This window comes from Amaranthus tricolor, chromosome 5 (assembly GCF_026212465.1).
Source record: "Amaranthus tricolor cultivar Red isolate AtriRed21 chromosome 5, ASM2621246v1, whole genome shotgun sequence".
Lineage (NCBI taxonomy): Eukaryota > Viridiplantae > Streptophyta > Magnoliopsida > Caryophyllales > Amaranthaceae > Amaranthus > Amaranthus tricolor.
Genome location: NC_080051.1, coordinates 25147487 through 25168786, shown reverse-complemented (window position 1 = coordinate 25168786; position 21300 = coordinate 25147487). Strand labels below are relative to the sequence as shown.

General features: G+C 31.5%; 3 protein-coding genes and 1 pseudogene across 3 annotated transcripts; 2 read left to right on the top strand and 2 right to left on the bottom strand.

Moving 5' to 3' along the window:
• Positions 1-301: 301 nt before the first annotated feature.
• Positions 302-6592, top strand: LOC130813061 (DNA-directed RNA polymerase subunit 10-like protein). The gene is made up of 4 exons (XM_057678767.1): positions 302-495; positions 647-705; positions 2688-2782; positions 6099-6592. Exons 1-4 carry the CDS (start codon positions 460-462, stop codon positions 6122-6124), a joined length of 216 nt encoding a protein of 71 aa, XP_057534750.1. The 5' UTR covers positions 302-459; the 3' UTR covers positions 6125-6592.
• Positions 6593-7079: 487 nt separating this feature from the next.
• On the top strand, positions 7080-10516 carry LOC130813059 (protein-S-isoprenylcysteine O-methyltransferase B-like; annotated as a pseudogene).
• A 1434-nt stretch (positions 10517-11950) lies between these two features.
• Positions 11951-12713, bottom strand: LOC130813058 (probable calcium-binding protein CML44). The gene has a single exon (XM_057678763.1). The coding sequence runs from the start codon at positions 12514-12516 to the stop codon at positions 12040-12042; it is 477 nt and encodes a 158-aa protein (XP_057534746.1). The 5' UTR covers positions 12517-12713; the 3' UTR covers positions 11951-12039.
• A 724-nt stretch (positions 12714-13437) lies between these two features.
• LOC130813057 (ethylene-responsive transcription factor-like protein At4g13040) lies at positions 13438-19709 on the bottom strand. Its single transcript, XM_057678762.1, has 7 exons — positions 19314-19709; positions 17096-17148; positions 16902-17002; positions 15975-16098; positions 15160-15340; positions 13867-13988; positions 13438-13749 (listed from the first exon to the last, which is right to left on the bottom strand). The coding sequence occupies exons 2-7, from the start codon at positions 17139-17141 to the stop codon at positions 13733-13735; spliced, it is 591 nt and encodes a 196-aa protein (XP_057534745.1). The 5' UTR covers positions 17142-17148; positions 19314-19709; the 3' UTR covers positions 13438-13732.
• Positions 19710-21300: the final 1591 nt, after the last annotated feature.

Sequence of the window (21300 nt, the reverse complement as noted above, 5' to 3'; positions counted from 1 at the left end):
AAATTGATATGATGTCAATTTTGATTGTTTAAACCCTCATTTTTGTAGTTAAAGTAGTTACTTTGGGTTGTAAACTATCACATGTTAACATTTGTTATTTAGATTTTGACTTTTAATTGTAAATGATCGATTTTAAATTTTGCCGTTAAATTCTCACATTTGTAGTCAAATTAGTTAAAGTATACTTATGGTGTTAAAATAATTAATTGCCTTAAAATAATTACTCACAATTTTAAAGTATTCATTTATAATCTTAAAATGATAAATTAAAAAAATAAACACTCAATTTGGGTTATAAATTGCCAATCTCAAATTTTGGTGTTAAATACCCAATTTTGTAGACTAAAAATAATTTCTTTCGATTGAAAATCGCTTGGGCACCGCCATAGTTTAAGACGCCGAAAGTGAAGCGACGACTCAGACTAGAGAAAGAGAAAGGTGTTGATAGCATCGTAAATCATGATTATTCCTGTTCGTTGCTTCACCTGCGGCAAGGTAAATGTCTCCCTCTCTGTGTTTCTCAATTCATCTTTCTTTCTCTTTCTCTTTCTAGGGTTTTATTCGCTGACCAATTTTACCTTAGGGTTTTGCAGATAAACCCCAATCGATTATTCTTTCGGCTAACTTTATTCGTTTTCGCTGTCAGGTGATTGGAAACAAATGGGACACTTACCTTGACCTTCTTCAAGCAGATTACAGCGAAGGGTACTCCTTTTTGCTTTCTTTATTTGATATTTAACTCATTTAGTAATTCTAATTCGTTAATGTATGGTTCTATTTGATTTTCGTTCTGAGATGATAATTATTGCTTATTTGAAGGGGTATTGTGGTTTCTGTCTTGAATTTTAATTTTCTCCTCTACAGTTTGTTCTGTTGTGTTAATTTGTTTTGATAATTGAGCTTTATGGGTTCAAATTAGATTGCCATCGGTGATGTTACCAATTTCTTTCCTAGTAGCTCCATGGCTAACTTCATTGAATAGAATCTTGTGAAAGGTAGTGGCAATGGCTCTAAGTCGTTGGAATTAACGATGTATCAACACTTAATTATGTTAAATGGGTGAGCAAGGGGGTGGTGGAGGAGGGTGGGTGGACGTCGGAAGTTGGAAGAAAGGTTGGTGGCTGCCGAGAAGGAAAGGGGTGGTGGCCGTTGGGGAGGGCATGGGTGGGTGTTTTTTCATTTTTGTTATTCTAAAATTTTAGAAAGTCAAATAAAATAATATTCATTATAAGGTAACAAGTTACCAAACCATGCCAATGGAAAAATGACATTGTACTAGGGATAAAATGGTTAATAAAAATTTGGATTATTGAAGAGAAATTATGATAATGTTGCATTATTGTGGGTAATTTTTCTTTTAAAAGCTGTGTTTATAATTATCATGAGTATTTTCGCACAGTGATAAAGAATGCTTCCTGCAATGGTAATGAACGCTTTTAAGCTTGTTTACTATTCTCTTTATTCCTTTTTGTTTGTCCACTTTACTTTTTGCCTAGTTTAAAAAATAATTTTTGAGCCTTAGTGCACCTCGCACTTTTTTAAAATCAAAGGCTGCTTCTTAGTATTCACCATAGTTACATGAAACGTGTGATGTAGCCACATTCCGCGATCTTGGACTGTTTGCCTCCAATCACCACTAAACGTATCTAAATGGCTCGAGGTGACGTCTCGATGTAGACTATCTTTTTTAAAAGGTATTTTTGCCTTTATTTACAAATTAAAGGAAAAAGAAGGGAGGAAAAAAAATGAATCCAAGAAAACTAAAATTTCATTTAAAAATACGTTAAAGAAAAAAGTTAATGTAATTTTATTTTGTTTTCAAATATATTTTTTATACATATTTTATTTCGTACCCAATCGTTCCCAAGTCAATTTAGGTTGTGTTCCTTGTTCTCATTGTTGTTTGTCGTTCCAAACTAAGGTAGCAATCGTGTTCACATTATTTGGATGTTTTTCATAAACTTCTTTTCTTTCATTTTTCTTGTTTAGAAATTATTCATTTCGTAATGTTTTTTCCTTTTTTTGGCTTTCGATTTGTGGATGTGTTTGTGTGCATAGTTGTAAAAGGCGTGAGGCACCTTAAGGTGCCTATGGTCTCAAAAGCCTAGCCTCTAAGCTGCAGACCAAGGTGCTAGCCTTTGGGTGTTAGGCACCTCAAATCTTGGAAAATAATAAACAAATGCTCTTGAAAACTCGTAGAAAAAACAAGTAATGAAGAAAAGTGAAAATATACTTGGTGGGTGATCTCATCAAATGGCTCAATTTAAAACTAAGACCAAAAGGCGCTCTGAGGCGATTGACTTAGGTACAATAAAGCGCTCTTGCAGTGATCGACTTGGGCACTATAAGACGCTTGCCTTAAGAATACGCCTAGCCTATCAACGTGCCCAACCCATCGTCCACCCAAGGCGCTAACCTTAGATGCGCGTGTGCCTAGATGATCCTTTTAAAACTAGCCTGCGTGAGAGATTTATGACATTTATTGTTGTTTTTACTGTTCTCCTACATGGTCTTGTGGTTTAATTAAGTGCAAGTTGATCTTGTTTGTACCCTTGTGTGAGTTTTCTGTATTTTTTTATAAGCCCTTACTATGAAAAAACCTAGAGGCTGAATTTTATAATTCGACTTACAGACAACATATCTGTTAAATATGACAAACTTTTCTGACTTATTATGCTGCTCCGCAGGGATGCTCTTGATGCATTGGGACTTGTCCGTTATTGTTGCAGGAGGATGTTAATGACCCATGTTGACTTGATCGAGAAGCTCTTGAATTACAACAGTACATTTCCTTCGTTCTTTTTCCTTCTTCACCAACTTTTTTTTCCACTCTGCTCCATACACTTGCACTTACAACATTTGCACTTGGAGCTCATTCATGTATTCATTGTGCATATTTTGTGCTCTTTAGGCTCTATTTTTATGCTGAAACAAACAGGCCTTGTGTTGTATTTTAGTGCTTCTAAGTTTTAACATTGACTATTATGGATGAGTACCTTACAGTACCATCTTTGTGCTTCTCTGGTCTGAATTGCAAAGGATGAATGATTGTGTTGTGCATTTGATTCGAACCTACAACACAATAATGTCATAGCATTAATTCCTAAAGATTTAGGCTGCATACATGAATGTTGAAACAATCAACCAGTTTCAATATTTGTCTACATGAATTCTTTTTTACCATTCATTTCACCTAGGCATGGCAGAAGTTGATTTGACCTATTAACCGTAGCTGATTCAACCTATTAACCCTACCTGAACCTTACCCGAAATAATTGAGTTTGGGTTGAGGTTTTGACCCTATTAATTAAATAGGTCGATTTCGACCTGCTGTCTATTAAAAGAGTTAGGTTAAGGTTAAAATTTTAAACCTGAAATAATGTATTTTACCCATTTAGTTATATGACTTATTTTCGAGTCAAATCATTTGATATAACATGAACTTAATTCATTTGATATTATCCTATTTATATAGTGAATACAAAATAAAGAACTTATAAACTAAAAGTTTAAAATTGAAATCTAAAGAATAAGATGTAGTCAATATTAAAGATCCTGAAACGGAAACAAAAAACTTTCAATGGGTTAATATAATATTCAATACTTGTGACACCAAAACCTTTTTATGTTTTTTTATTCTATCCCTTAAAGGATATTCACTCATCCATCTAAGCTTTCGCTCTGACTATTCCCATCTTGTTATAATGATTATTTCTAGAAGCTTGACATTCTTATCCAAATTGTACATTAGATTCAAATACCGAAAAAAATAATTTAGCTTTTATCACTTTTAAATTCTGGATCATTCTTTTGAGGGATTGTTTTCTTAGAGAATTGTGGAATGCTTATCGTTTGGTTTTTGCGTTGTAGTTGCCCATTTTTGTGGTCTGTCCCTTTGAGGTTGTTTCCCCTCTTGATTGGATTGATAATGTGAGCTTTTGCTCCTAATGTAGCAAACACAGTGGGATAGCAATAAATTTTGTTTGAGATCGTCTTATTGTGACTATTTGTGGTAAGGGTTCATCCATTCATACAAGGAATCCAATTTTAAAAATGAATACATTAATATTCAAAGTGGATGTTTTAATTAATTTAGTTAAAATATTTAGTCCAATTCGTAACTGTCTCATAATGTGACTGCCTTAAATGAGAATTTGTCATAGGGTAGATGGAATGCTTTTAATCGATTTGTATAAGAGGTCATTTTATACCAAGTTTTGTTGATATGGGTCGTTTTTGATAAACTATTCTTGATAGTGAGAATTATAAGAAAAAAGTTACTAGTTTACTTTAATGTCCTTGATTGAAATCAGAGTAGTGAACTTCCTTCTAAGGAAACTTTCTCTTGTATTCCTCCAATTCAATGCAAATGTCCCATTTGCTTTTGGAAAGAGTGAATAAAACTTTCAGCTTTGCGTGTGTTAATTCTAAAGTTTTCCAATTTGGGTTTATTTAAATATCCTAACCTTAAAGTTCATTTATTTTTAAAACGTTGAAACAAATTTGTGAGTATATAGGTCTTTTATAAAATTAATAAAATTGGGCCAAATGACATCACTTCAGTAATCCAAGAAAAATTACAAAATATTAACAAAAATAATTGTTCTTTTTATCTTTTCATGCCAAACCCATTATCCATGTCCACACTGACCCATGACCCCACAACAACACCCCTTTTTCACTTTGATACTACCACCATTCCCAATAAAAACCTGACTCACAACCGAATTCCACAAAAATTTAACCTAGAGGTTGTTTGGGCTGGGGATGAGCAGGGAAGAGTTTTGACTCAAAAATACTATCACCGTGTGGAGAAAATTTTAACCCTGAAGTGGGAGCAGTGTAACGTAATTTGCCACTGATTGCCTAAAATCGACCATTATTTGCCTTTTCGACTTGTGATTCGCAAGAAGATTAACGAATCATGTAATATCGGTGGGAAGGGACATGGAAGAGAATTTTGTAATTATTTTTATAATTAAGTTAAAAAAATGAGAGGTCAATAAGGATAGAGTTCTGAAGAGAAACAAATAAGGGTATAGAAATTCTCATGCACAAGAAGAGTCAGATATGTTGACAAAAATAGTTCCTAGAAGCACGGTTGAGCGTTGTAGCAAGCTTGACGGGTTGAGCTTCAAATGATCGCTGAAGCATTGTCGTCTCCTCCGTAATACGGCTAGGGAAGACTATCGGGTGTCCAAGCTCACATTTGTGTTATAATATTGTGTGTCAGTTGTGTTATGGCCTAGTTATTACAACTTTGGATTAGCTTAACTTGTAAACTTTTGGGGTGTATGTTGTCTTATTTTTGCTTACAAAAGGGGTGTTGTAAGGTCAGCTAGTAAAAGAGGGTAAATACCTTAACAATCACAAAAATAGTCGGAGAGAAAGGGACCCAGTGTTCAGAATAATGTTATCATGATCGAGAATTGGGTCGCAGAATGAAACCAGGAACAAAACTCACCAATTTTCAAAATTTGAGTTCGGGTCGATAAAATTTTATATCTGGATTCTGAGTGGTTGACTGGATTGATTCTAAAGTGGAAAGGGTTTACCAAACAAAAGATAGAGAGAGATCCCAACGCTTGACAATTTCACTTGTTCAGTTGTTCACAAGGAATTGCTCAATTAGAGGTAGGCGTGGATGCATGGTTGTGATGTGACTCTTGGAAGTCAAGAAAGTGATAGCATAAGATAGTGGACTGGCTGACTCTAAACCTGGCTAAGCCGATTGAATTTAAATCTTTTTGAATCCGATAAAAAAAACGTCATGAAAGGCTGGCTTCCCTTTCTGAAGGGCTGTCCAAAGTAAAGGTCTAATGGAGTCGAAGCTAGGAAGCTAGGGTAGGTTCGTATAGACAAAGAGCTGGACTTATTAACTTTCAGTGATGTTTTGTACTAGCTATTCCTTTTCTTGCCGCTGGAAGAGATTCCAACTATGCTTACCTCTAACAATACTAATGCAATCCGAGCTTCTAGACAAAAGCAAAGCCTAAATACTTGATTTTTGTTTGTGGGTTAATAGTTCTAATATCATATTAATTTAATTCTTGATAAATTACATTGACATGCCGATTGACCTGAATTTTCTCATGCAGCACTCGACAAATCCGACACAAGTTGATGAAATGAAGCATGCAGAATCCCTGCTTGAAGAATCAGGAGTCTTTTATCAAATAGTTATTTTATCAATTAGTTAGGGGAACGTTGGTGGGTTATGTTTTCTGTAGTGATGATTGATGAACGTTCAGTGAGTAAAACTAATGGATATGAAAGATTGTTATCATTTGTTCTGGCAAACTGTTTATCCTTCTACTACATTCTTTTGTAAAATCTTTTCTTGCCCTCCGTTTTATTATAACTACTCTCTTCTATTTACCATAAGTGTCCTATTGAATCAAGTCACTGTAAATGTCTCAATTCTATTTTTGGTATGTTAATTTTACTAATTTATCCTTATTAAACTTAACTTTTTACTATTTTACCGTTTATACTTGCTAATTTTACTTTATCCCTATCAAAATTTAAATAACTATATATTTTTTAATATGTGGTTCCATTTGATCACCTAAAAAATAGTGAAATGTCAAATGGAATACTTTGATGAATAAGAGAGTATAATTTAATGATGTTACTCTGATTCATTATGCTCCTCTTTCCCGTTGATGATTATGAAGTATAAACTTCATATAATTAATTAGATTTGACATCCATTTTAGTCTTTTAGAGGATAAAAAGTCTGAAATTAAGGTTGGAACTTGGTCACGACGTCTTAGTTAAAACACAGTCGTATGTCTAGTTGGTTTATCTTTGCATAAAGCCTAATCAAAATTTTGCTTGATGGAATATATATATATATATATATATATATATATATATATATATATAAAATGATGCATATTTACTTAAAAATTACATTGAAAACTTTGCAAAAATTAAATAGAAAGAACAAAAAAGAATTGAGGGCGTAAAACAAAAGAAATATAATCCTCGTCATTGTCATCATACATAATATATTCTGCAATTGAAATTATGATCATATTTTAATAGGGATGAAAGATAGCTACTCATGCTATAAACAAAAAAAGTGCAGCCAAAAAATTTCTCGATTCGAGAAAGACGGGCAAATGGCAAATTCAAAGAATTCGTCGAAAATATAAGCTGCCACATACTCATGGTCTCTAGTCCCTAGCAACTCAAATGGAATGTAAAGTATTCTGGTATTGCACTTGTTCATTAGAGTATAAACGAAGGGGCAAAATGCGATCCTCATCAGAGCATACCTCTTTAGTCATAAATCAATAAGGGTGACCACCCACAGTCCACAATCCTCTTTTCCAGTTACCGGTAATCACTTGGAGCAATCTCTTCCAATTTGATTTCCTCCTTTTTCCCTGCTTTTTGTCATTTTGTTAGAGAAAATTGATTCGATTCATACTTTTCTGTACATTTTGTGTTTTTTATAATATTACTACTACCATTTGATTTTTTTTTGAGTATGAACTCGAATTAGACAATTATTACCCAAAAGTTTGGGTTTGATTACTATTTTTGGATTTGGGTAATTGTGATCTGCTGCTCTTTTTTCATTGAAAAACCTCAATATTCAACCCTTAGGTTTTGTATCTTCATGCTATCTCCTTCAATTGTTTATTCTGCTGATTTAATGGTGTTATTCAAGAGCTGTGTATATTAATCTCTCCTTGTTCCTCATTTCCTTGGACTTCATCTGGGTAATATTTCATATCGAGTAATTCCTTACCAAACATGTCTAATTTCGAGCAACATTAAATGTTTGATGTTTCATGATTTTGTTTATTTGCTTATGGTTTGTGAAGATTTGGAATATTGGTAGATTGTTTTTGGGCTTGAATAGTTTGCATTATAGGGTAGCCTGAGGGAAAGGGAGGGCTTGGTCAGATTTGATCCTAGGACCCTGCCCGGAAAAAATATTTGCTCCAACCGTGAGAAGACGTGATTCTTGGGATTGAATAGTTTGGTTTGGGCAAGTTATATCATTGTGCTCTAACTTCCATGTTCTTTATGATAATTTCAATAACCCCATCGGCGAGGATAGTATTAAAGGAGTATTACCTAGTGTGCATTGTGGGATGATTGAACTTTTGTACAAATATTGATATGAGAAATGTTATTGATGGAGGTTTGGAATGCTAAACTAACAATTAGGGTGAAATTGACTGCACCTTTGGCGTCCTAGGTTCTTAGGCATCACCACAACACAACAACAACAACGTTAAAGTTTTTATCCCAAAAGATTGAAGTCGGCTACATGAATCACAGTTCGGTGATTGTCCACATGAACTTTCTTTCTTCGTTAATTTCAATTTTCTACTAACTCGAACATAGATTCAAATCCTTTATATACTTTTCTACTCCTTTCCTCAAATCATCCTCATTCTTCCTCGCCCTCCTTTAAATATTCCGATTTCAACTTTCTACCTTTCTTACCGGTTCACTTATACTTGCGTTGTACATGCCCAAAGCCCCATACCATATTAAACATTCTCTTTCATCTTCTCTACAATATTCACGACTTTCAAATCCCTTTTTATGTCTTTGTTTTGAAATTTTTCCCTTTTAAGTATGCCAGCTCATTCATCCAAGCGTTCACATTTCTATTATTCCCATCTTCATACAATGATTTTAACCAAAAAGCCTACATTCTGATTCACATAGTGGCGTTTTGTCTTATGCCCGTATGATAAAACGTGCCCTTTATCTTTAGGGATACACCTCAATCACAAAATGTCTATTGGTCGCTCTCCACTTTTGCCACCCACACTTTATTCTATGAGTTACATCTTGTTGGATATCCACACAACACTGTAATATGAACCCAAGGTGTTTGAAACATTCAGTTGGAGTAATATCTTTGTCTTCCAACTTAATCTCATTTATGCATCTTCAAGACTGTTGAAATCACTTGTGCACTCTTCTTGCCTCATTTCCTCATGAGATAGTTAGCCTATTCTTATGTTCTCTTCTAAGTTTTGTCTTCCCACAATCCCACTTTGTTGCGAAAATCTCATTTAAGAATATGTGCATTTGCAGAAAGTGACTATTTTGGTATTAAAGCTCAATGTAGAATATGCACAAGTACAATTGCTGAAATAGCTAATATCTTGGTTTTAAAGTTGAGTCAAAAATATGTACAATTGTTGAGGATGACTAAGAACTCTAGTTTGATCAGAAGTTATTACTGACACTGTTGGGGTAACTTCAAAAAACGTGATATGCTCTGTACTTTTTCTATCTCTTTGTCTGCTGCAATCTAGGATTACCAATTCTGCTTATTTCTATTCATTGGTCTGTAGTCTTGTAGCCGAGCAAGACACCTTCATTAAATCAAGAGCTATTCTTGTGAGAGACCGTATCTCGGTGAGACGACTTCAAAATAAAGAGCTCATATGCTAATAATTATATTAGTTGAGTTATTCAACCCATATATGGGAAACGTTTCACGGTGAGACTGTCTGAGACAAAAATTTGTGTTAAATCAAAATGTGTGCCGAATGCCTTATTATAGTCGTCTTTTTGGTATATATAGCAATTTGTATGGCTTAACGTGTGTTTCTCCTGATTCATAGTTGTGAACACCGAAGAAGGCATTGAAGCAATTATATTGTTATATGATGAATGATCAATAAGACTTGCATCACTTCTACACGTTCGCTTGCTTTCCGGAAAGAGAGTCATGACGACATTCCAGCATACTGCTAGCACCCAGTTATCGCAAATGTTTTTATCAATCAGTTTCTTTCACATTTCGGAATACTTACTAGCCATCACAATTCATGGGAAACGGAATGTTACCCTCCAATCTCTATTGATAAGCAAGGAATACATACTTGCCATGCTTTTCTCGCTGCTGGAATACTTCGTCGAATATAAGTTCTTCCGTGGGCTGAAGGAGCATACATGGATAAGCATCGTGGGTCTGCGATGGTTGTGATCAGTGAGATCATACGCAAACTAGCAATCCTGACAGCCGGAAGGGTGTTCACACACCTTATCAAAATACGTCATGAACAGCATCATAGATTGGTAACCTACGGAATCTATAGTTTTGTTCGGCATCCTGGTTACAGTGGCTTCCTTATTTGGTCAGTCGGTACTCAAATCATGCTCATTAACCCTATATCAACCGTTGCGTTTGCTATAGTCGTTTGGCGTTTCTTTGCGAGACGAATACCATATGAAGAGAAATATTTGAGGCGTTTTTCCGGAAGTGAATACGGGCAATATGCGCAAAGGGCTCCTTCTGGCATACCATTTGTGAAATAGTCTTGCTAAATTTAAAATCATATTAATGGTTTACAAAATATTAGGTTGTGTCTTGGTTGTCTTGGAGTTAGGTTATGTTAGGAAGATATTTTTTTTAAGCAAGAAACTTTTGGAACTAGATTGATATTTTAGGTACATTTGTATTTTGCAAAATATTATTGGATGTATATGTTATTTTAATTAATAGTTTTATATTCACTCTGATTATTCACACTAATTAATCTATTTGGTTTTTACACTTATTTGTATTAATTCAATTTTAAATATTTCTAATTAAGCATAATTAAAATTATAAAAAATTATTATTAATAAAATTTACATTGAGACAAGTCATAAAATCTCACTTAATTATATTTTAACTTTTAAATTAAGAATAAAACATAAATTAAAAGTAATTAATAAATAATATTAAAAAATCAAATGAGACAACTGCATTAGGAGCATATTATCATCAAATGTGTTAATATGTTTTGACACATTTTGAATTCAAAACCCATCCTAAAATTGTACGATTCATGGATACGAATCTTGGTTCTATCAGTTTTGACCTGCGAATCTAGACTGTCATTTTTGTCGTTCTTAAAAATAAAATAATTTGAATATGGATTTACATGAACCCGGTCTAGATTCCACCGGTTAACCTCCATAATATGGAGTATTCTTGTTTCGTTGAAGGCGGTTCAATAACTCGTGTTTCTTGCACTTACTAATGTACGCGGGTCAACTCACAGTAGTACTAAAGTAATCAATAATATAAAACGAATAAGTCTTTGGTCCAACCTCTCATTTTACAGAAAATAAAGCCTAGAAGCTTTTACGTAGAAAGTGTCCAAATTCCCAAATGTGTAGACGTAATGACCTTTACGCGAAAAACAAATACTCGTTTTATGGTTTATAACAAGTACATCATCTATTTCAATTTACTTATAATATTTGCTTTTTTACACAGTTTAATACACTAATTTAATTTTTAATAAATCTAATTATGTATAATAAAAAATTATATAAATTTAATATTAATAATATTTAGTGAGACGAATAAAATAAGATTCACTTGACTATATTTTAACCTATAGATTAAAACTAATCACAAATTAAAAATAATGAATGAATAGTATTATTTTTGTCAATGTTGCAACTAATATGGAACGGAGGAAGTATATTTTCTATGAAAATTATAAAACCAAAAAAGTGTGTGTGTATATATATATATATATATATTATAGTAAAGTGTCAAATTGATAAAAAAAAATTACATTATAAATATAAATAAAGAAAAAGTGTGATTCATCAACATAAATAAATATATAGATAAATTCATATGACAGATCAAAACAAAAATATTGCAAATGTTTTGTATGTTTTTTTCAAATAGAATTTACGAATTTTAATATCAAACTTTGACTATGATTTCCCATCGATCTATATGAAAAAACATACTTATGTGGGATCTTGATGGATTCATCTCAACATATACTTTCTAAATATCAATTTTTTTAGAATTTTTAAAAATTAATAAATAAAATTATTGACTTTAAGCTTGCATTGGAATCTGTAAAAAAAAAATACATAAAATGAACAAATGAAAACAGAGGAAATAATGTGATGTGTTGATGGACTTTAAAAGCCGAGCAATATATAAAAATAATGAAAGTTGCTAAATTTCATATTTACCCCATATGATTATTACATAAGTAGTATACATTAGATTACATAAACTAAAAGTTGGATGAATTAATGTGCAAGCATCATCAATTTAAACTCACTAAAATCAACATAACCATCACTATTAACGTCATATTTAAGCATAATACTATCACAATCTAAACCTCCATATTTATCCCACATACCTAATTTCCAAAGCACACTTTGAAGCTCCTTTGAAGAAATTAACCCATCCCCATTTAAATCAAACACCTTAAAAGCTTTAAGCATTTCCATATCTTCATCTTCCATTATTTTATAATCATCATTGTAATATTTATTATTATGATCACACCCCAATATTAAGGAACAAAAATCATCAAAACTTAAACCATCTTCACCTACTATTAACGCAAGGTCGTCGTTTTCATGAGCGCAAACCCCGGTTTGTTCGAGCAGCCGTGTTAGCTCGTTTAGGCTTAATATGCCATCGTTGTTTCGATCGAGTGACTCGAAAAGTCGACGTGCATCCAATGTGCTAAGAGGAGACATCGTGACACTAACCATTATAACGCAATTATTTGATGGTAGCTGTTGGAAAATAATTTAATTTAAAAATTAAATTTTATTTTTGAAAAACTTGAAAATAATTATATGTGCAACTAAATGCTACTTAAGCTGCTATTTTTGTTTATTATGATTTTTGATATGTAATATAAAAAGAAATAAGTATGTATATATAGAGGGAAATGGAAAATGGAAAGATTAGTTTGGAAGTTTCTAAGAAGATTGTTTACATATATAGAAGAAAACTATGGATTCTATTTTTAGTCTTCTGGATTATTATGAAGGAAGAAGGGGAGGAAATTGGTGTTGAAATAATGGATTATCTCCTAATTCTTATCTGCTTACGTACAACCGTACGTGAACTCAATTTATTTGAAAAGTCTTATGCGTGTGTTTAGAGCATGTACAATTAATTAATTAATTAATTAATAGTGCTCAGCTCTTTGTCTTCTAATCAAATTGTCTCATTTGATAATATATGAAAAAATGTCTACATGTTTTTTCGGCTCATAATCGATAAAATATTTTACGCCATTTTTACCTGTGTTAACTATTCTAATTTTCAAAAGATGTTGCTAGCACCCCTATGGAATGCCTTGTTTGAAATTCCGGTCCAAAAAAGTACTTGTATTTAATTTTTCCGACATGCAAACCAAGAAGATATTTATTGTTGTTTTAATTGGTCATTATAATTTTTATTAAATATGAATGTTGTGATCACCCTTGTATGCCTACTTTGAAATTCCAATCAAAATGAATATATATACTCCGATTTTATCGACACGCAAACCGAAAATATATTTGACGTCGTTTTCAATGGCCCTAATAGTTTTTTTATAACAAATGTAGCGATCACCTTTATATATTGGAAACATAGTTTGAAAGTTCAGTCAAAATGAATACTGCAAACTCACAAACGTATTAAACGATGAAATGGTTATTAAAAAACGTCAAAAAATTGAATGTATTTACAATTAAATGTGAAGTGCCAAGATATCAATCAGTATAAGATGTAAGATACGTTTAAGTCTAAAGTCTAAAGTCTAAACTATTCATCATCCCTTTAGAAGTTAGAATTTAAGAGCTAGGTAAGTTCTGTAATCTGTATCTGCCTTTGGCCTTCGTAAATTCCATATATTGGTTGATTAGCTCGCTCCTTAGCTTGTTCGCTCTCCCGGTCACAACTCGGAATCGTAGCACGACGATTTTGTATGGCCTATACTCTTCTGCCTCCTGAAGGTTCATACACACAGGTTGGTTATTAGAAGCTGCACTGCACTGAACTGATCAAAGCATAAAAGGATTAAACAACTGATTTTGCAATATAAAAGGCTAAGATAAATAGTATACTTTTGCTAATAATAGCCCTTCGAGTGATGGCCAAGAATTCATCCCACTTGAGCTTTTTAAGTTGTGTCTTCTCCTCTTCCGGGAGCTCTGTATTTGTTTCCCTCCCACACATAAAAGCAGCTCTGCAGTATATCACAGTTTTTAGATATTATCAAGGAACCAATTCAACCAAAAGCTTAAGCTGACAGTGGTCCAGGATATGTTATATACTCTAACACGCTCCCTCACACGAGAGCCTATTGAGCTAGATATGTGGATGCGCACAAGCACTGAATATTCCACTTAGATTAAGGGTGGTTGAGATTTGAACCAGTGACCTCTTGTAACGTTGGCCTCTGATATTATGTCAAGGAACCAACTCAACCTAAAGCTTAAGCTGATAGTTGAGGCTCAGGATATGTTATCTACTCTAACGGATATTAATGAACTACTATTAGGTATGTAGACGATGTTGAACTGAGAGTCTTGCTGACTGCAGATAATTATTTCTTGTGATAAGAATATGGTCTGCCATCATACAATCTAACCTTATAGCTGGGAAATACTGGGTATGACGATGATGACAGGTAGACAATACTACTCAAATTTGTTATTATACAAATCTCTCCAAACTCATGGGGACAAAGGGAGCATATAAAAGAGTATGACACAAAATGCTCAAATATATGCCTAGATTACTTACAGCCTAACATTATATATGCTTACAATAACATTTCATTACTCCAATGCAATGGTTCTAACGGACTATTTAATAGGTGATAATAAATAGTGGTAGTGGGACTATAAAAGTTAAAACTAGCGTAATTTTGGTTGAAAAATCTCTTGGCGATCTTGATGGTATTCTTTGTTCAACTTCAATCATCTCATTTTTTCTTCGTAAATTCCATTCCAACGCATTACTATTGGGAGAGGTGGTATTAGGTGGTAATGGAAATTTGTAAACAAAAAAACTTTTTTGAAATCAAAGTTTCATTATCATGGGAATGACATGAAACTTTTGATGAAATTTTACACTATAAATCATTCTCATTACCACCACCATTTAGTACCACTAACCAGACGAGCCGTAGCCTGTAAGTGGCTCCACCTAAAGTAGGGTTTGAGAAGGTTGGGTGTAAGCATTATACATGCTTAGAAAATAAAGCCACCGTCTTCTCAATGTGACGACCTCAACAAGAAACTTATATTCCATATTATGTCTTAGATGGGCTATTGAACCCATTTATAAAATGTGTCTTACAGTGAGATCGTCTCATACAATAATTAATTTTTGTGAATTATGAAGGCACGCACCTGTCATATAGATGGGCAGCATCTGCTTGCAAACTGAAAGTACCAAGATGAATTTGTTTCTTATCTACTTTAATAGCAGCTTGCCACTTATTATTCTTGAAGTAAACACCTCTCTTTTCATTTTGCTCTTGATTAACTATCCGTCTTCTCCGGTGTTGTTTTCTTCGTTTCACTTCTGGTTCTAAAAATGGAAATACAATCACAACATCAGTTGCACAAGTTAATATCAATCTTTCCTTATTCTACTTGTGAAAATTAAATCATGTAATGACATTTACGGCCCATTTGGTTATCGTTATTAAAAGATAAAAAGGACTAATGAAAAGTTCATATACAAGTTTAATGATTATGCTTATTTTACTTTAAACATCCATTCCAATGGTTTCTATTTGGAGACGGAGTCGGATTTAGGGGTTGGCAATAGTGTCAACTGACACCATTCAAATTATGTGAAAAATTATATACTTATAGATCCCAATATATGTGTTAGATTAATTTGGTTGAAGTTTTGCTATGTGAATGTATTGACCTAGGTTCAAACCTCCTTAAACACATTTTTAAAATATATATTATTGACGTCATATAATTTTGTTCTAGATTCAACACTGTCTGGAGATGTAGTATTAAATGGTAATGAAAATTTTTAAGGAAAAAAATGTTTTTATGATCAAAATTTCAATACTATGAGAATGACATAATACATTTTATGAAAGTTTATACTACAAATTATTATTATCACCATTATTTAATAACAACAACCAAACAAGCTGATCCTAGCCAATATAACAAGCTTTAGAACCAGAGTTATGACCAACCTATAGAGTCCTGAAAATCCGATTCTTTTGATAAGATTGTAGTATTAGGTTGATTATGCTGACCATATGAATGGCTAGACTCTGAAACATTTGAAGCATCTATTTCTTTTGACTGATCATTCACCTGATTAAATACATATAGTCCCATCAAAATCATAGTACAACTACACAATAAATTTTAGTTAAGTCTATTTATATTACATATTTTGGCAATTCTACAGCCTAAAAACAAGTAACAAGTAATATAAATTCAAAAGATATAAATTAATGTCAACAAATTTAAGACTCTTTAATTTAAGGAGCTCTGTGTAGTCATACATTTTGGATATGCCTAGAATTACCTATAAGTCCTATAAATATTATTTTCCAAAAATGGCAATGATTATTTTATGACACGTAAAAATTCATCATCATCATCATAACTAATTTATCCCAATCATAGGATTAACTATGATCAGGGACCGGGAAGAGAAGGACGGTAATAGCTCATACCTATAAACGAGAGTGCAGTCAAAGAATTCCTCGACAATTTTAACATGAAATAGTATTAAAAGGAATTAAGTTAATGAACTAAACTAGTAACGTAAAAAAGATAAACAAAAAAAAATAAAGATCACACGGATCTAACGTGTTTATTACCAACGTGTTAAGAATGGCGTATATAGCCCTAAAAACCCTAATTAGAATAGGACTTTTGAAAAACTAAACCTAATTAGATTTGGACTAATTCTAGATCTAGAAATAATCAAACAAAACTGAAAACCCACAATGTAACAAAGTTTTAGAGGTATTGAATTAAAAACTACAAAGTGAGTACACCAAGCTATATAACTCATATTATTACACATTATTTAATTTTTTCATATTACAAAGACTAATACTCTTTATTGCATTTTGCAACATGTCCATAAAAATTGGAAAACTTACATTTTCAACGTGTATATTGAGATCATCAAAAGGAATGGGAGGCACACTTGAAGTATTTGAATAATCAACAGTAAGTTCAGGGAGAAAAGAACTCCACACACCTGCAACATTAATAGTTTTAATATTGGCCACACAACCAAACCAACTTTTCAATATTTTGTTCAAAATGTACAGAGTAGAATTCCAAAAAATACCAGCTGTGCTAATTCCCATGAGCCTGCGTCTTCTTAAACTCACCATTCTTTATCTAACAATTACAATCAAAATTTATATAAATTACTAACACGCGTTTTGTACGTATACACTGAATCAACACACAGTACCATCACAGTTCAATATTAATAGTTTTTTTAATGAAAAGATCGAGATAATGAGATAAACAGACACGAATCTAAATCATGGGCGGATTTAGAGGGCTCCCACGCCCGCACGGGAGGGCACTGAAATTTTGAAAAAAAATTGTAATTAATAGGAGTTGAAATCTGAGATCTGCACACTGTGTATATGCCGAACTACCAACTGAGCTACCTGTATCTTTTGTTAGTATTTGTACTTGCTTTTATAAATACCATAAACAAAGTGATTGATATATTGAAGACTATATCTGATATTCAATTTCTTTGTTGCTTCAACTTGTTGGAGATGGAAATTATCATACCCATAATAAAGCGTTGTTACTTATACATTGTTGACTTATTTTATTAGAACTGTATTTTTTCTTTGTTAACCTCATAATTAAATTCCACAAGTATCCTTATTAATTATTATAATTACACTCATAATTCATTGGTTAAACTTACTCGATTTTATTATTCTAGGAATGGAATCTTCTATAATACTAATACTTTTTATTTTAATAACTGATAGGACAAATACAAATAACTCATTTTTAAGCTTTTGAGTTATTTTGTTTGCTGAGAATACATCGTAACTAATATAATATTCGTAAAAATTATGATCTGTGTCCGAGAATATTGAGTGATCTATTCCTTTCGACAAATAAAGCCTTGTTTGTTTATTTGTTTAATTTGTATCTTATTACTATACGGTTCAAGATACGAAAATGTTATAAATGTTTTTTAATTTATAATTCAAAATGAATTTCCTTCTAAAATTTTTATTGGATAATTTGTATATTAATTGTGCTTTCACTGAATGCAAGTTTTGGATCCGCCACTAATCTAAAATCTAAATTGTACCGTATCTAAAAAATCCAAAAAGTGCAAGTTAAACCACAAATACATCAAATAATCAACACAAATAAGAAGTCTTTCATTATTCGTATAGGTGATTTTCCAAGAATAAACAAACCCACCCAATAAAAAAATGTGGAATTCCAAGAAAAAGACCACAACAATTATACTTTTTTGTTTTATTCCAAGTTTTTTCCAAGTCAACCAAGCCAACTACTACGAGTCTACCACCTTTGTTTTAGAGGAGAATGTGAGACAGAGGATTTTCATAACAAACTACATAATCATTTAAAATTCATCCGCTCAAAATAATATTTAATCAGATGATTTTTTATTATAGATAAGGTAAGTTTTTGGTTAGAGCACAATTAAAAAAGGCTCAATCTCTTAAAATTCTAGTTGATGGACTAGACACTTAAAATAATTTACAATTTATAATTAGGTTTTTTTATCAAAGAAATATTTATTTAATCATTTAAAAAGTATACATGACACATCTATATTTATAATAATAATAATTATTATAATATATTAGGATTTGTCTCTATTATTTTTCAAACAAACATTAAAAAGTAAAAACTAGAATTGACCCTTTATAAATATTTCTTTCAATTTACCTGGAGCTAATAAAATATAAGAAGGGAGTATATCTTTACTAAAATAATAGGGAGTATTAAGAAAAATAATAAAATTTCATATTATTATGAAAAAGTTATTTTAATATGAATTATTTTGAACAAGTCAATTTTAACGAGTCTTGAATTTATTTTGTAACAAATTTCTAACTAAAAGAAAATAGAAGTAATAATGCATCAAATCATAAATAGAAAATTTTGCATCAGATCATAAATAGAAAATTTAGAAAAATAAAATCAATACTCGCATTACTGGTTCAAATTATATCATGATTATAATTTTAAAAAAAAAATCAAAAGTTTACCCAAATAACCTACTCAAAGATCAACAATAAAGCACAATACAACTACATTACCCCAAAATTGTAAACGCAAAATTGGTGAATATTGAATACCCATCAACATTTATTATTATTTTTTAATTAAAAAAGGGGTTAGCGAGTATCTAATTCAAAATCTTGACCTAAATATTGATATTTAATCAGATAAACCCTGATTATTAAATAGCCATGAACATAAACTAAGAACCCATCAATAATAAATTAAAAACATGTAAATTAGCGAAAAGCGCAAGATTTTCATACCTGTAAAAAGAGGGCAGTCGAAGATGACGAGAGAAAATCAGAGCAGAAAAGGGCGCCGAACGTAAGCTATATTTTTCCGGAATTAATTATTATATAGCTAGTAGAGTTATAGAAAAAATATATCTTTTTCTAAAATACATGTTTTCTAAAATATAGGAGAATTTGTTATAATAAAAAAAAATTAAGAAGTAGTTGATGATCATGCATCTACTACCTCTTTTTTAGTTCATGAAATTCCCCTATTTTATTGGCATTTTTCGTAAAACCTTATACCCTGTTTGGGTGGTGGTTGTTTTAAGAGCTTAAGAGGGAGAGAGTGATTTAACTAAGAGGTGGGGGTTGATGAATAAATGAGAGATGGTGCGACGTATGCTCCAATAATCTCACTGTTTATATACTTGTTTTTTTTAACGTTTGTTTTTACAAACAATTCAATACATATTAATTTAATTTTTTAATATAATATATTATAAAAAATTATAAAATATTAATATTAATAATATTTGCACAAATCAAACAAAATTTTAAATATATTTTAACTTACAGGAATTAATTACAAATTATGTGTGATGACCGAATAGTGTAATATTTCTAATATTACAAGTAATTAGAATGGAAGAAGTATAAGAATTAAAAGTGGTAGACCACGTGTAGATAAGAATTAAAGTAAGTGATAATACTCTCTAAAATAATAATATTACAGAGTTAAAGAGATAAACTAAAATGAAAAATGGGCAAAGTCTTAAAGATGAGTATCTTATTATATACTTCCTCCGTTCCATTATACTTGTTACGTTTGACTTTTACGCAATTCAATGTGTAATTTTGTTTATTTATATAATGAATTATACGCATCTAAAAATTATAAAAAGTTAATATTATGAAAGTATGCGATTAGATGATTCAAACAAGATCTTGACTATATTTTTACTTACACATTAGCCGCAATACATAAAATAAAGCTTGAACGATGAATAATGCACATAACCAAAATGTAGCGAGTATTCAGAACGGAGGGAGTATAAAAAATAGCTCATTCTTGCAGGGGCGGAGCAAAAATTGATAAATTTTTCGAAGGCCCTGTACAATTTTTAAAAATCATCATACTATTCTAACAACTTTGTATCTTTAAACACTAACATATACTACGTAAATTAATAGTAACGCCCTAACTTTTTAGACCTCTGTGCAGTCGAACATATTAAACATGCTCAAAACTTCCCCTGAATTCTTGTAAATCACCACTTCTACCCTTGAGATATTTTAGAATACCCATTATGGAAGTTTTGAAATCAATTGTTGATTTACCAATTGTTGAAGGGTTTTTTGGTAAATGCTATGTGCAAATTTGTTGTTTTTTCTACTTCTTTCGTTCTGTTATACTTGTTATATTTGACATTTTACGAAATTTAATGTGTTATTTTAATTAATTATATATTAAATTATACACATCTAATAATTATAAAAAGTGAATATTATAAAAATATACAATTAAACAATTCAAATAAGATTCTAATTGACTATATTTTTTTTTATATTAACTACAATATATAAAATAAAATTAAAGAATAAATAGTGTCAATAATAAAATATTTGTCACGAATGTTATCTTTTAAGATCTTGTACAATAAAAGGACTTACCAAAACTACCAAAGGGTCACTAAATGGCAAAAGATGAGTACTTTTTGGTGTGGGTGTTATGATATGCTTGCTTGGTATTTCGGGATAGAAGGATCAGTCTGCACAATAGAGGTAATAGGTAATGAGGTATACAGTACAAGTACAAGTACAGCAATAAGGAAACACAAGTTTGCATTTTTTTTTAAACAAATCAATTGAGGAGGTTCTGAGTATATTCAACATGTCCGACTGTATTGAATTTTGAAAATTTGGAGATCTCAATACTAAATTACGTAGTATATATTTTTAAAAATTATTTGTTGTAAATATCGTAATTTTTAAAATTGCACAGGACCTTTAAAATATT